Below are 16,150 nucleotides of genomic sequence, written 5' to 3' on the forward strand. Positions count from 1 at the left end.
TGCTGCAGAGACCTGCACAGGGCTTCCTTCTGTAATTGTCCCTCCGCCCGACCCCACCGATTCCCTGTGCTGTTGAGGCCCCCTACAGGAGGACTAGTGAACCCAACAACCCCCCCCCCCCCTCCGTCAGCGGCCTTGCCTATCAGTACATATTACTGGAGACAACGTGTGAGGAACCTCAATGAAGGCAGCACAGCCGCCACTAGCTTAGGGATATCTCAGGAAGGAGCTCGCTAGAGGTGACAAAAAGATTCATACACGCTCTGCATTGTGTACACTCCACTCATCTATCACAGCTTCCTCCTACCGGGGAGAGGAAGCCGGGGAGAGGTAGCCGGGGGAGAGGAAGCCGGGGAGAGGTAGCCAGGGAAGAGGTAGCTGGGGAGAGGTAGCCGGGGAAGAGGTAGCTGGGGAGAGGTAGCTGGGGGAGTGGTAGCCGGGGGAGAGGAAGCCGGGGAGAGGTAGCCGGGGGAGAGGAAGCCGGGGAGAGGTAGCCGGGGAAGAGGTAGCTGGGGAGAGGTAGCTGGGGGAGAGGTAGCCGGGGGAGAGGAAGCCGGGGAGAGGTAGCCGGGGGAGAGGTAGCCGGGGGAGAGGTAGCCGGGGGAGAGGTAACCGGGGGAGAGGTAGCCGGCAGACCGGGGCAGTATGGGAGCAGGCCCGGCAAGCAAATCCCATAGCTGGATGAGGTGGTCTGTATCCGAGAGGAGCCGGTGTTCTGTAGCATAATGCAGATCATCAGATAATGCCTCCTATGACCTGCGCATGCGCAGTAGTGACGTCACTCAAGCCGATCGGCAGATCAGATGGAGTTACATTGCTTACTGCGCATTCGCAGATCATAGGAGGCATTATCCGATGATCTGCATTATTCTACAGAACGCCGGGTCTAACCCTAGTACCTGTTGGACTGCACAGTCTATCCATGTTCGGACACTTGCCATACCTACTGTAATAAGAAAGTTGTACAATGTCTTCATGCAGAAAGAACCCTTTTTTGGGTGACCTCAGGACCTCACATGGGGTTTTTGTGGTCTACTCTACCGATTTCAGCCAGTACCTGTTCTGCCGGAAGCGTATGGTGAAAATAGCGAAGAAGAGAGACAAAAGGAGTCCGCAGGAGAGCAGTGATCCCAGAATTCCCTGTACTGCAATGGAAAGCTGTGTTCTGTCAGAGGCCTGTAGGGGGAGACACCAATCATCTCTCATTACACAACATACAAGTAAATCCTACATCATATATTTAGTATCAGTCAAATAGAAAAACGTTACTTATGATGGCTGGAGGATATCCAGCATCATCTAGCGCTTCCCTCCCTGGTCTGCCCATGTACACCTTATTGTTCTGTGTATGGATTGATCTGATTGGTTGCCATATTTTACTTTGTATGCTGCGGATTGTCAAATATTACAAATTTGATCTCTAAGATTTTGTCTTGATGTTGGCAACCAAATCCCATGCTTGCGTCTCCTGGGATTAAGGTGGTGACATATCTGCTGAAGAATTCCAAGCTCCTGCCGAGAAATCTCCCCAATGTGGGAGGGGTAGAGACACAAATTACTGCAGGAAATCTCACCAATGTGGGAGGGGCAGAGACACAAATTACTGCAGGAAATCGCACCAATGTGGGAGGGGCAGAGACACAAACTACTGCAGGGAAAACTCACCATTATGGAAGGGGCAGAGACACAAACTACTGGAAGGAACTTTCCCCATTGTGGGAGGGGCAGAGACACAAACTACTGCATGAAATCTCCCCATAGTGGGAGGGGCAGAGATATAAACTATGGCAGGAAATCTCACCATTGTGGGAGGGGCAGATACACAAACTACTGCAGGAAATCTCCCCATTGTGGGAGGGGCAGAGACACAAACTACTGCAGGAAATCTCCCCATTGTGGGACCGGCAGAGACACAAACTACTGCAGGAAATCTCCCCATTGTGGGAGGGGCAGAGACACAAACTACTGCAGGAAATCTCACAATTGTGGGAGGGGAAGAGACAAACTACTGCAGGAAATCTCACCATTGTGGGAGGGGCAGAGACACAAACTACTGCAGGGAAATCTCACCATTGTGGGAGGGGCAGAGACACAAACTACTGCAGGAAATCTCACCATTTTGGGAGGGGCAGAGATACAAACTATGGCAGGAAATCTCACCATTGTGGGAGGGCAGAGACACAAACTACTGCAGGAAATCTCACCATTATGGGAGGGGCAGAGACACGAACTACTGCAGGAAATCTCCCCATTGTGGGAGGGGCAGAGACACAAACTACTGCAGGAAATCTCACCATTTTGGGAGGGACAGAGACACAAACTACTGCAGGGAAATCTCACCATTGTGGGAGGGGCAGAGACACAAACTACTGCAGTAAATCTCACCATTGTGGGAGGGGCAGAGACACAAACTACTGCAGGAAATCTCACCATTGTGGGAGGGACAGAGACACAAAGTACTGCAGGAAATCTCACCATTGTGGGAGGGGCAGAGACACAAACTACTGGAGGAAAATCTCACCATTGTGGGAGGGGCAGAGACACAAACTACTTCAGGAAATCTCCCCATTGTAGGAGGGGCAGAGACACAAAGTACTGCAGGAAATCTCACCATTGTGGGAGGGGCAGAGACACAAAGTACTGCAGGAAATCTCCTCATTGTGGTAGGGGCAGAGACACAAACTACTGCATGAAATTTCCCCATTGTGGGAGTGGCAGAGACACAAACCACTGCAGTAAAACTCACCATTGAGGGAGGGGCAGAGACACAAACTACTGCAGGAAATCTCCCCATTGTGGGAGGGGCAGAGACAGAAACTACTGCAGGAAATCTCACCATTGTGGGAGGGGCAGAGACACAAATTACTGCAGGAAATCTCCTCATTGTGGGAGGGGCAGAGACACAAACTACTGCAGGGAAATCTCCCCATTGTGGGAGGGGCAGAGACACAAACTACTGCAGGAAATTTCCCCATTATGGAAGGGGCAGAGACACAAACTACTGCAGGAAATCTCCTCATTGTGGGAGGGGCAGAGACACAAACTACTGCAGGAAATCTCACCATTGTGGGAGGGGCAGAGACACAAACTACTGCAGGAAATCTCCCCATTATGGAAGGGGCAGAGACACAAACTACTGCAGGAAATCTCATCATTGTGGGAGGGGCAGAGACACAAACTACTGCAGGAAATCTCTTCATTTTTGGAGGGGCAGAGACACAAACTTCTGCAGGAAATCTCCCCATTGTGGGAGGGGCCGAGACATAAACTGCTGCAGGAAATCTCACCATTGTGGAAGGGACAGAGACACAAACTACTGCAGGAAATCTCCCAATTGTGGGAGGGGCAAAGACACAAACTTCTGCAGGAAATCTCCCCATTGTGGGAGGGGCCGAGACACAAACTGCTGCAGGAAATCTCACCATTGTGGAAGGGGCAGAGACAAAAACTACTGCAGGAAATCTCCCCATTGTGGGAGGGGCAGAGACACAAACTACTGCAGGGAAATCTCACCATTGTGGGAGGGGCAGAGACACAAACTGCTGCAGGGAATCTCACCATTGTGGGAGGGGCAGAGACACAAACTACTGCAGGGAAATTTCACCATTATGGAAGGGGCAGAGACACAAACTACTGCAGGAAATCTCATCATTGTGGGAGGGGCAGAGACACAAACTACTGCAGGAAATATCCCCATTGTGGGAGGGGCAGAGACACAAACTACTGCAGGAAATTTCCCCATTGTGGGAGGGGCCTAGACACAAACTGCTGCAGGAAATCTCACCATTGTGGAAGGGGCAGAGACACAAACTACTGCAGGAAATCTCCCCATTGTGGGAGGGGCAGAGACACAAACTACTGCAGGAAATCTCCCTATTGTGGGAGGGGCATAGACACAAACTACTGCAGGAAAATCTCCCCATTGTGGGAGGGGCAGAGACACAAACTTCTGCAGGAAAATCTCTCCATTGTGGGAGGGGCAGAGTCACAAACTACTGCAGGAAATCTCCCTATTGTGGGAGGGGCATAGACACAAACTACTGCAGGAAAATCTCCCCATTGTGGGAGGGGCAGAGACACAAACTTCTGCAGGAAAATCTCTCCATTGTGGGAGGGGCAGAGTCACAAACTACTGCAGGAAATCTCCCCATTGTGGCAATGGCAGAGACACAAACTACTGCAGGAAATCTCCCCATTGTGGGAATGGCAAAGATACAAACTACTGCAGGAAATCTCTCTATTGTGGGAGGGGCAGAGACACAAACTACTGCAGGGAAATCTCACCATTGTGGGAGGGGCAGAGACACAAACTACTGCAGGAAATCTCACCAGTGTGGGAGGGGCAGAGACAAAAATTATTACAAGACAATCTAACCGTTAAAGCCTCCTAGAAGCTTGTGGTTCACTTAAATCCCCTCTGTGATATAAGTTCGGGTGGACAAAACCTTTAAATATCATTCTACATACTGTACTTATCATTTTCATTTTCCCAGGCACTTGTTTTTACAGCCACTCTGTCCAAATAAAATGTATATAAAGTATAAATTTAGTTACATGAAGGTAATAAATACAAATTTATTTTAATTCAAAGCAAAGTCACATGGTAAGATTTATAGATGACGTCACTCACCCCTGACATGCGGCACAACTCCTGCAGGACCCCCAGCGCCTCCATTCTGTCCAATGTTGTCTCTATGTGACTCTCTGATAGGGCGCTACAGTTCAGGGGGGGCTCCATACCCTGAGCCCTCCTTGAGGGTCACCTGGTACCATCCAGGAACCGATGTTCCCCCAGAATCATGGAGAGACTGTTTCCAATCAAAAGTCGGTCATCAAAGTAGTCCTTGAGGTGATTGGATCATATAATTTATATGGGCCAATCACAATTCACATTGAAAACAAAATCAATATTCTTCTTTACTTCATTGGAATCAGATCAACTTTTTAATGTCCATACCAAGATGAGAAGATCTCCGGATGGTTACTGCAAGTGAAAAGAAGCAAAATGAGTTCTAAACTGTTACCTGGTAAGAAGGACTTCAGTCAAATGAAAGAAATAGTAAAGCAGATTTACTGTATAATCCCTTCCTTACCCCTTGTACACCCCCTATGGGGCCGAGCAATTAATTAAATTTCTTCTATGGGCCTGTTTATTTTGCAATAACGTTATCATTTGTCAAGATTACAAAGTAATACATCTATATGTATACATACATAGTATCTCACAAAAGTAAGTACACCCTAACATTTTGGTAAATATTTTATTCTATCTTTTCATGTGACAACAATGAAGAAATGACACTTTGCTACAATGTAAAGTAGTGAGTGTACAGCTTGTATAACAGTGTAAATTTGCTGTCCCCTCAACTCAACACACAGCCATTAATGTCTAAACCGCTGGCAACAAAAGTGAGTAACCCTAAGTGAAAATGTCCAAATTGGGCCCGATCAGTCATTTTCCCTCCCCGGTGTCATGTGACTTGCTAGTGTTACAAGGTCTCAGGTGTGAATGGGGAGCAGGTGTGTTAAATTTAGTGTTATTGCTCTCACTCTCTCATACTGGTCACTGGAAGTTCAACATGGCACCCCATTGCTAAAGAATTCATTGAGGATCTGAAAAAAAGAATTGTTGCCCTACATAAAGATGGCCTAGGCTATAAGAAGATTGCCAAGACCATGAAACTGAGCTGCAGCACGGTGGCCAAGACCATACAGCAGCTTAACAGGACAGGTTCCACTCAGAACAGGACTCGCCATGGTCGACCAAAGAAGTTGAGTGCACGTGCTCAGCGTCATATCCAGAGGTTGTCTTTGGGAAATAGACGTATGAGTGCTACCAGCATTTCTGCATAGGTTGAAGGGGTGGGGGGTCAGCCTGTCAGTGCTCAGACCATACGCCGCACACTGCATCAAATTGGTCTGCATGGCTGTCATCCCAGAAGGAAGCCTCTTCTAAAGATGATGCATAAGAACGCCCACAAACAGTTTGCTGAAGACAAGCAGACTAAGGACATGGATTACTGGAACCATGTCCTGTGGTCTGATGAGACCAAGATAAACTTATTTGGTTCAGATGGTGTCAGGCATGTGTGGCGGCAACCAGGTGAGGAGTACAAAGCCAAGTGTGTCTTGCCTACAGTCAAGCATGGTGGTGGGAGTGTCATGGTCTGGGGCTGCATGAGTGCTGCCGGCACTGGGGAGCTACAGTTCATTGAGGGAACCATGAATGCCAACATGTACTGTGACATACTGAAGCAGAGCATGATCCCCTCCCTTCAGAGACTGGGCTGCAGGGCAGTATTCCAACATGATAATGACCCCAAACACACCTCCAAAATGACCACTGCCTTGCTAAAGAAGCTGAGGGTAAAGGTGATGGAGTGGCCAAGCATGTCTCCAGATCTAAACCCTATTGAGCATCTGTGGGACATCCTCAAATGGAAGATGGAGGAGCGCAAGGTCTCTAACATCCACCAGCTCCGTGATGTCATCATGGAGGAGTGGAAGAGGACTCCAGTGGCAACCTGTGAAGCTCTGGTGAACTCCATGCCCAAGAGGGTTAAGGCAGTGCTGGAAAATAATGGTGGCCACACAAAATATTGACACTTTGGGCCCAATTTGGACACTGTCACTTAGGGGTGTACTCACTTTTGTTGCCAGCGGTTTAGACATTAATGGCGTGTTGAGTTATTTTGAGGGGACAGCAAATTTACACTGTTATACAAGCTGTACACTCACTACTTTACATTGTAGCAAAGTGTCATTTCTTCAGTGTTGTCACATGAAAAGATAGAATAAAATATTTACAAAAATGTGAGGGGTGTATTAACTTTTGTGAGATACTGTGTGTATATATATATATATATTTTTTTTAATTGTATTTAATTCCTTCACCCCTCCCCTTGTACACCCCTGTGGGGCAGAGCAATTATTAAATTTCTTCTATTTTATATTATATATATTATATATATATATATATATATATATATATATATATATATATATATATATATATATATATACATATATATATTTTTTTTTTTAAGGACAAGCAAAGCCTTTGTCTTGTAATATTGTTTTGCAATTCTGATTTTTTTTTTTTATTGCAATCCTCAGATCAAAAAATAACAAAATTAGAAAGACGCTCTTTTCTTTTTTGACCAGTGTTTTTTATTTATTTTTTTTATATTGTTACGGCAGACAAAAAACACATTTTATTCTATAATTTGCCTGTTTAAAATGACACTGAAGGCATGCTTCTGGTTCAAAGCATTGCAAAGGTAGTTTTTTTTTTTTTTTTTTGCATTTGTTTTAAAAGTACACTAAAAATAGACAAACAAAGCAAATAAAAATGAAATATGTTTGAGTAGTATTGGTAAATAAAATAAAAACAGACAAAAAAGAAATCAGCAGGAAAATAATAGTTGAAGGGAGTAGGGGAAGAAGTTTATTAGGGCTAATTAGGGTAAACTGATGGTTAAAATGGGGTGCCGGCTCCTAACAACCAACACAAAATGCAGGCAAAAAGCACCAAAAATGCACGTACATTAAAGTTGCTGGGCCAAAATCACGCCACAATTGCACCAAAGTAGTACAGGACCCTTTTCCAAAAACTGAGCTGTGCTGAGCTGCATTGACATGAACTGCACCATAGAATATACAGTGGTGATCGAAAGTTTGGGCACCCCAGGTAAAAATTTGTATTAATGTGCATAAAGAAGCCAAGGAAAGATGGAAAAATCTCCAAAAGGCATCAAATTACAGATTAGACATTCTTATAATATGTCAACAAAAGTTAGATTTTATTTCCATCACTGACACTTTCAAAATTACAGAAAACAAAAAAAATGGTGTCTGCAAAAGTTTGGGCACCCTGCAGTTTTAATATCTTGTACTGCCCCCTTTGGCAAGTATCACAGCTTGTAAACGCTTTTTGTAGCCAGCCAAGAGGCTTTCAATTCTTGTTGGAGGTATCTTTGCCCATTCTTCCTTACAAAAGTCTTCCGGTTCTTTGAGATTTCTGGGCTGTCTGTCACGCACTGCTCTTTTAAGCAGGGGCGTAACTACAGGGGTTGCAGGGGTTGCAATCGCTACCGGGCCCCATGCTCCAGGGGGCCCGGTAGCAAACCAGTGGGTGAACTTCCAGAATCGCAAAGGTCACACTTGCGACCGGACCCTGGCATTGCACCACTGTGGGGAGGCCCCAAGATTGCAGGAAGGGGGCCCACAAGATTGCAGGAAGGGGGCCCACTGCAGAACTTGTGAAAGAATCCTGCTGTGGGACCGTAATAAAAGGCCATGCAACAAGTGTAAAGAGCCCCAGGATTAGTTGGAAGAGCCCTGGGCTTGAAGGTAAGGGCCACGGCCAGGGGTCTGGGGGGCCCTTTATGGTTTCTTGCATCAGGGCCCTGAAGGTTCTAGTTACGCCTCTGCTTTTAAGGTCTATCCATAGATTTTCAATTATGTTGAGGTCAGGAGATTGTGAAGGCCATGGCAAAACCTTCAGTTTACTGCCTTTAAAAGCTGGGAATTGCTGGCAAGCGAGGGGGTGGGGGGGGAGGGGATGCAGGAGAGGGGCAAAAAAACTTCAAGTCACTGACAGGATGTCAGATCACAGCAAGAAAAAAAAAAGGAATTTGGAAATTTGGAGAAATCTGAGAGCAATATAAATTTTTTTGAGTTATGAATTCAGTGTTTAGCCTCACTTTAAACCTAGAACCTCAGTGCTGTAAGGACAGAGTGCTAATCACATAACAACTGTGTAGAATGATTTATTTTATTTTATTTTGTTCTTCATTCAAAGGTATTGGATTGAAAATCTGGTCTGTGGTATTAGTAGCTGTGCTGTTCTCCCTGCTGGTGCAGATGTATAAATCTGTCACTAGATGGCAGCATTAGACACTTATAATCATACACCTATAATAAGTCATTGCTCAGTGGGGATATCTATCTATATTACATGCAGCAATGCAGATGTGGAAGGTTATCAGGTTTCCTGGAGCTGTTCTGTTTCTAAAATTCAAACTGGTTATATTTTGGCTTCTCTAGGATTTATCAGCTTCACAATACCCCTCATATATGGATAATATAATTCTCCAGGACTTCTCTTATGTTGCTCTCCTTCTGTGGCATGTGTGTGTGGCCTCAGGTGTCAGGAACTCACCAACCCTCTGAAGAGGCTATTATATTTCCAGAATTTGTTTTAAACATGAATTGCTGCAGTACAGTATATGCTGCAGGATTACCATGCACCATCCTATGTACCGTGCCATCATGCAATGGGCTATCTTATGTACTATCATCATTATATATATCATTATCATCTTGCTATAGACCATCCTATATACTGTGCCTTCAAGCCATCGACCATCCTATGTACTCCATTATCATGCAATAAATCATCCCATGTAGTGTGGTGTCATGCTACGGACTGTCCTATGTACTCCTCCACCATGCCATAGACCATGTTATGTACACCTCCACCATGCTATGGACCCTCCTATATACACCTCCACCATGCTATGGCCCCTATGTACTCCTCCACCATGCTATGGCCCCTATGTACTCCTCCACCATGCTATGGACCCTCCTATGTACTTCACCTTGCTATGGTCCATCCTATTTACTCCTCCGCCATGCTATTGACCATCCTATGTACTTCTCCACCATTCTATGGACCCTCCTATTTACTCCTCCACCATGCTACGGACCATCCTATGTACTTCTCCACAATGCTATGGACCATCCTATTTACTCCTCCACCATGCTATTGACCATCCTATGTACTTCTCCACAATGCTATGGACCATCCTATGTACTTCTCCACCATTCTATGGACCCTCCTATTTACTCCTCCACCATGCTATGGACCATCCTATGCACTCCTCCACCATGCTATGGACCCTCCTATTTACTCCTCCACCATGCTATGGACCATCCTATGTACTTCTCCACCATGCTATGGACCCTCGTATTTACTCCTCCACCATGCTATGGACCATCCTATGCACTCCTCCACCATGCTATGGACCCTCCTATTTACTCCTCCACCATGCTATGGACCATCCTATGTACTTCTCCACCATGCTATGGACCCTCCTATTTACTCCTCCACCATGCTATGGACCCTCCTATTTACACCTCCACCATGCTATGGCCCCTATGTACTCCTCCACCATGCTATGGACCCTATGTACTCCTCCACCATGCTATGGACCCTATGTACTCCTCCACCATGCTATGGCCCCTATGTACTCCTCCACCATGCTATGGCCCCTATGTACTCCTCCACCATGCTATGGACCCTCCTATGTACTTCTCCACCTTGCTATGGTCCATCCTATTTACTCCTCCGCCATGCTATTGACCATCCTATGTACTTCTCCACCATTCTATGGACCCTCCTATTTACTCCTCCACCATGCTACGGACCATCCTATGTACTTCTCCACAATGCTATGGACCATCCTATTTACTCCTCCACCATGCTATTGACCATCCTATGTACTTCTCCACAATGCTATGGACCATCCTATGTACTTCTCCACCATTCTATGGACCCTCCTATTTACTCCTCCACCATGCTACGGACCCTCCTATGTACTTCTCCACCATTCTATGGACCCTCCTATTTACTCCTCCACCATGCTATGGACCATCCTATGCACTCCTCCACCATGCTATGGACCCTCCTATTTACTCCTCCACCATGCTATGGACCATCCTATGTACTTCTCCACCATGCTATGGACCCTCGTATTTACTCCTCCACCATGCTATGGACCATCCTATGCACTCCTCCACCATGCTATGGACCCTCCTATTTACTCCTCCACCATGCTATGGACCATCCTATGTACTTCTCCACCATGCTATGGACCCTCCTATTTACTCCTCCACCATGCTATGGACCATCCTATGCACTCCTCCACCATGCTATGGACCCTCCTATTTACTCCTCCACCATGCTATGGACCATCCTATGTACTTCTCTACCATGCTATGGACCCTATGTACTCCTCCACCATGCTATTGACCATGCTATGCAGTCTTTCACCATGCCATGAGCTATCCTACACACTCATTCACCATGCCATGAACTATTCTACGCACCTTTTCACCATGCCCTAGACCAAGGGTCTCCAAACTATGGCCCTCCAGTTGTTCAGGAACTACAATTCCCATCATGCCTAGTCATGTCTGTGAATGTCAGTTTTACAATGCCTCATGGGGTGTGTAGTTTTGCAACAGCTGGAGGGCCGTAGTTTGAGGATCCCTCCCTAGACTATCCTACGCACTTTTTCACCATGCCATGGACTATCCTTTGCACTTTTTCACTATGCCATGGACTAGCCTACGCAGTCTTTCACCATGCGATGGACTGTGCTACACACTCATTCACCATGACATGGACCATCCTATGTACTTTTCCACCATGCTATGAACCCTCCTATGTACTCCTCCACCATGCTATGGACCATCCTATGTACTCTTCCACCGTGCCATTGACCATCATATGCACTCTTTCACCATGTCACGGACTATCCTACGCACTCACTCACCATGCCATGGACCATCCTATGTACTTTTTCACCATGTCATACATGCCATGGACCATGCTATGTACTTCTTCACCATGCCATGGACTATCCTATGCACTTTTTCACTATGCCATGGACTATGCTATGCAGTCTTTCACCATGCCATGGACCATCCTATGTACTCCTCCACCATTCTATGGACCATCCAATGTACTCCTCCACCATTCTATGGACCATCCTATGTACTCCTCCACCATGCTATGGACCATCCTATGCACTCTTTTACCATGCCATGGACTATACTGCACACTCATTCACCATGCCATGGACCATTCTATGTACTTGTTCACCAGGTCATGGACTATAGTACGCACTTTTTCACTATGCCAGGAACTATCCTATGCAGTCTTTCACCATTCTATGGACCATTCTATGTACTCCTCCGCCATGCCATGGACTATGCTACACACTCATTCACAATGCCATGAACAATCCTATGTACTCTTTCACCAAGCCATGAACTATGCTACGCACTCATTCATCATGCCATGGACTATCCTACGCACTTTTTCATCATGCCATGGACTGTCCTACACACATTTTCCCCATGCCATGGACTATCCTATGCACTTTTTCCACTATGCCATGGACTATCCTATGCTGTCTTTCACCATGCTATAGACCATCCCATGTACTCCTCCACCATTCTATGGACCATCCAATGTACTCCTCCACCAGGCTATGGACCATCCTATGTACTCTTTCACCATGCCATGGACTATACTGCACACTCATTCACCATGCCATGGACCATTCTATGTACTTTTTCACCAGCTCATGGACTATAGTACGCACTCTTTCACCATGCCATGGACTATCCTACACACTTATTCACTATGCCATGAACCATCCTATGTACTCTTTCGACATGCCATGAACTATCCTATGCACTCTTTCACCATGCCATGGACTACCCTACACACTTTTTCACCATGCTGCGGACTGTCCTACGCACTTTTTCACCATGCCATGAACTATCCTATGCACTCTTTTCACTATTCCATGGACCATCCTATGTACTCTTTCACCATGCCATGGACTATCCTATGCACTTTTTCACCATGCCATGTACTATCCTACGCAGTCTTTCACCATGCCATGGACCATGTTATGTACACCTCCACCATGACATGGAGAATCCTATGTACACTTTCACCATGCCATGGACTATCCTACGCACTCATTCACTATGCCATGAACTATCCTATGCACTCTTTCCCCATGCCATGGACTATCCTATGTACTTTTTTTTTACCATGCCATGGACTAACCTACGCACTCTTTCATCATTCCATGGACCATCCTATGTACTCTTTCACCATACCATGGACTATCCTATGTACTCTTTTACCATGCCATGGACTATCCTATGTACTCTTTTACCATGCCATGGACTATCCTATGTACTCTTTCACCATGCCATTGACTATCCTATGTACTTTTTTTTACCATGCCATGGACTAACCTACGCACTCTTTCACCAGTCCATGGACCATACTATTTACTCTTTCACCATGCCATGGACTATCCTATGTACTCTTTAACCATGCCATGGACTATCCTATGCACTTTTTCACCATGCCATGGACTATCCTATGTACTCTTTAACCATGCCATGGACTATCCTATGCACTTTTTCACTATGCCATGGACTATGCTATGCAGTCTTTCACCATGCCATGGACCATCCTATGTACTCCTCCACCATTCTATGGACCATCCAATGTACTCCTCCACCATTCTATGGACCATCCTATGTACTCCTCCACCATGCTATGGACCATCCTATGCACTCTTTTACCATGCCATGGACTATACTGCACACTCATTCACCATGCCATGGACCATTCTATGTACTTGTTCACCAGGTCATGGACTATAGTACGCACTTTTTCACTATGCCAGGAACTATCCTATGCAGTCTTTCACCATTCTATGGACCATTCTATGTACTCCTCCGCCATGCCATGGACTATGCTACACACTCATTCACAATGCCATGAACAATCCTATGTACTCTTTCACCAAGCCATGAACTATGCTACGCACTCATTCATCATGCCATGGACTATCCTACGCACTTTTTCATCATGCCATGGACTGTCCTACACACATTTTCCCCATGCCATGGACTATCCTATGCACTTTTTCCACTATGCCATGGACTATCCTATGCTGTCTTTCACCATGCCATAGACCATCCCATGTACTCCTCCACCATTCTATGGACCATCCAATGTACTCCTCCACCAGGCTATGGACCATCCTATGTACTCTTTCACCATGCCATGGACTATACTGCACACTCATTCACCATGCCATGGACCATTCTATGTACTTTTTCACCAGCTCATGGACTATAGTACGCACTCTTTCACCATGCCATGGACTTTCCTACACACTTATTCACTATGCCATGAACCATCCTATGTACTCTTTCACCATGCCATGAACTATCCTATGCACTCTTTCACCATGCCATGGACTACCCTACACACTTTTTCACCATGCTGCGGACTGTCCTATGCACTTTTTCACCATGCCATGAACTATCCTATGCACTCTTTTCACTATTCCATGGACCATCCTATGTACTCTTTCACCATGCCATGGACTATCCTATGCACTTTTTCACCATGCCATGTACTATCCTACACAGTCTTTCACCATGCCATGGACCATGTTATGTACACCTCCACCATGACATGGAGAATCCTATGTACACTTTCACCATGCCATGGACTATCCTACGCACTCATTCACTATGCCATAAACTATCCTATGCACTCTTTCCCCATGCCATGGACTATCCTATGTACTTTTTTTTTACCATGCCATGGACTAACCTACGCACTCTTTCATCATTCCATGGACCATCCTATGTACTCTTTCACCATGCCATGGACTATCCTATGTACTCTTTTACCATGCCATGGACTATCCTATGTACTCTTTTACCATGCCATGGACTATCCTATGTACTCTTTTACCATGCCATGGACTATCCTATGTACTCTTTCACCATGCCATTGACTATCCTATGTACTTTTTTTTACCATGCCATGGACTAACCTAAGCTCTCTTTCACCAGTCCATGGACCATACTATTTACTCTTTAACCATGCCATGGACTATCCTATGTACACTTTTACCATGCCATGGACTATCCTATGAACTCTTTCACCTTGCCATGGATCATCATATGTACTCCTCACCATGCCGTGGGCCCCCGAGTCCTCGACCTCCACTGTTAATGGTTGCACTGCTCTGTAACAGTGATCTGGCACTGTTCCATTATGACATACAGCTAATACAGTGAACGAATTGCACTCTTCCTAAGGTGACTCAGACAGTTTTGTTGTAACTTGTCATAATTATTTCCTCTCTTCTTCTGATGAGGTGTTAAAAACCATGAAAAATGCTAAATCCCATTCAGCTTATAAAATCTGCTGTTGTCATCAATAACGTCAAAGACGTCTCAGTTCAACCGCATGTCTTGCAGCAGCAGAGATCATGTGACCCGGCATCAGAGGTATGCGGGACTCTCCTTATTATAGGAAGGAATAATCTCCTGGGAATTTTAACCTTTCTGGGAATAATGGAGCCTAAATTCTACCACAAAGCTCCATTATATATTGGATTTAAAGTAGGTGGGCCCCTTAAGTTTCTCCAATATGCTGGAGATGTGGACTTGCCCTTGGCCCCCTCTCACATATCTGGTGGCAGTGCCCACTTATTGACTTTTATTGGAAACAGATCATCAACCTCAGTGATTGAAAAGTCTCTTTTTTTTTTTTTTTTTTAATAACCTGTTATACTTACCTGCTCTGTGCAGTTGGTTTTGCACAGAGCAGCCTGGATCCTCCCCTCTTCTTCTCTCCTGGCCCCTCCCTCCTGTTGAGAGCCCCCACAGCAAGTAGCTTGCTATGGGGGCACCTGAGCTGAGTCACAGCCCTGTGTGTCCATTCAGACACAAAGCTGCCATTCGGCCACGCCCTCTCTCTCTCATGATTGGCTAACTGTCTTTGATTGACAGCCACAGGAGCCAATAGCGCTGCTGCTGTGTCTCAGCCAATCAGAAGGGAGAGTCCCGGACAACAGAGGGACTCGTGGACATCGCTGGACAGAGATGGGGCTCAGGTAAGTATGAGAGGGTGCTGGGGAGACTGCTGCACACAGAAGACTTTAAATGCAGAGAATATATTAACCACGCTAGCGGTATCCCCGAGCGTGACTCGGGGTAGGAATTTCCTGCTATTATCGGTATCCCGGAGTCACGCTCGGGGTGAATGGGCAGAGCTATGCAGAGAGCGCAGCGGAGTGTCTTACCTTATCCTGGCGATCCAGCGATGAGCTCTCATTGCTGTGACCGCCAGCCGAGATCTCCGCCGCTCGTCTGTCGGTAGGAGGACTTCCTAGTTCCGTTCCCTGCAGCAGCAAAGCTGCATGGGAGCGGAACTAGGGAGGGAAATTAAAAAAAAAAAAAAAAAACGTTGCACAAAACACAAACACATTTTATATTATATATATGCATATATATATATATATAT

General features: G+C 45.9%; 1 protein-coding gene across 1 annotated transcript in view; it reads right to left on the reverse strand.

Annotated features, from left to right (window-relative positions):
• Positions 1-16,150, reverse strand: part of GPR156 (G protein-coupled receptor 156) — a 75,012-nt gene that overhangs the window by 41,325 nt on the left and 17,537 nt on the right. Inside the window, exons 2-3 of the mRNA XM_082247645.1 lie at positions 4,631-4,984; positions 1,058-1,176 (exon numbers count right to left, since the gene is read on the reverse strand). Of these exons, the coding sequence (XP_082103771.1) occupies positions 1,058-1,176; positions 4,631-4,738 (227 nt within the window). The 5' untranslated portion in view covers positions 4,739-4,984. The remainder of the gene's footprint in view (positions 1-1,057; positions 1,177-4,630; positions 4,985-16,150) is intronic.

This window comes from Pelophylax lessonae (genome assembly GCF_965119305.1).
Source record: "Pelophylax lessonae genome assembly, chromosome: 2".
Taxonomy (NCBI): Eukaryota; Metazoa; Chordata; class Amphibia; order Anura; family Ranidae; genus Pelophylax; species Pelophylax lessonae.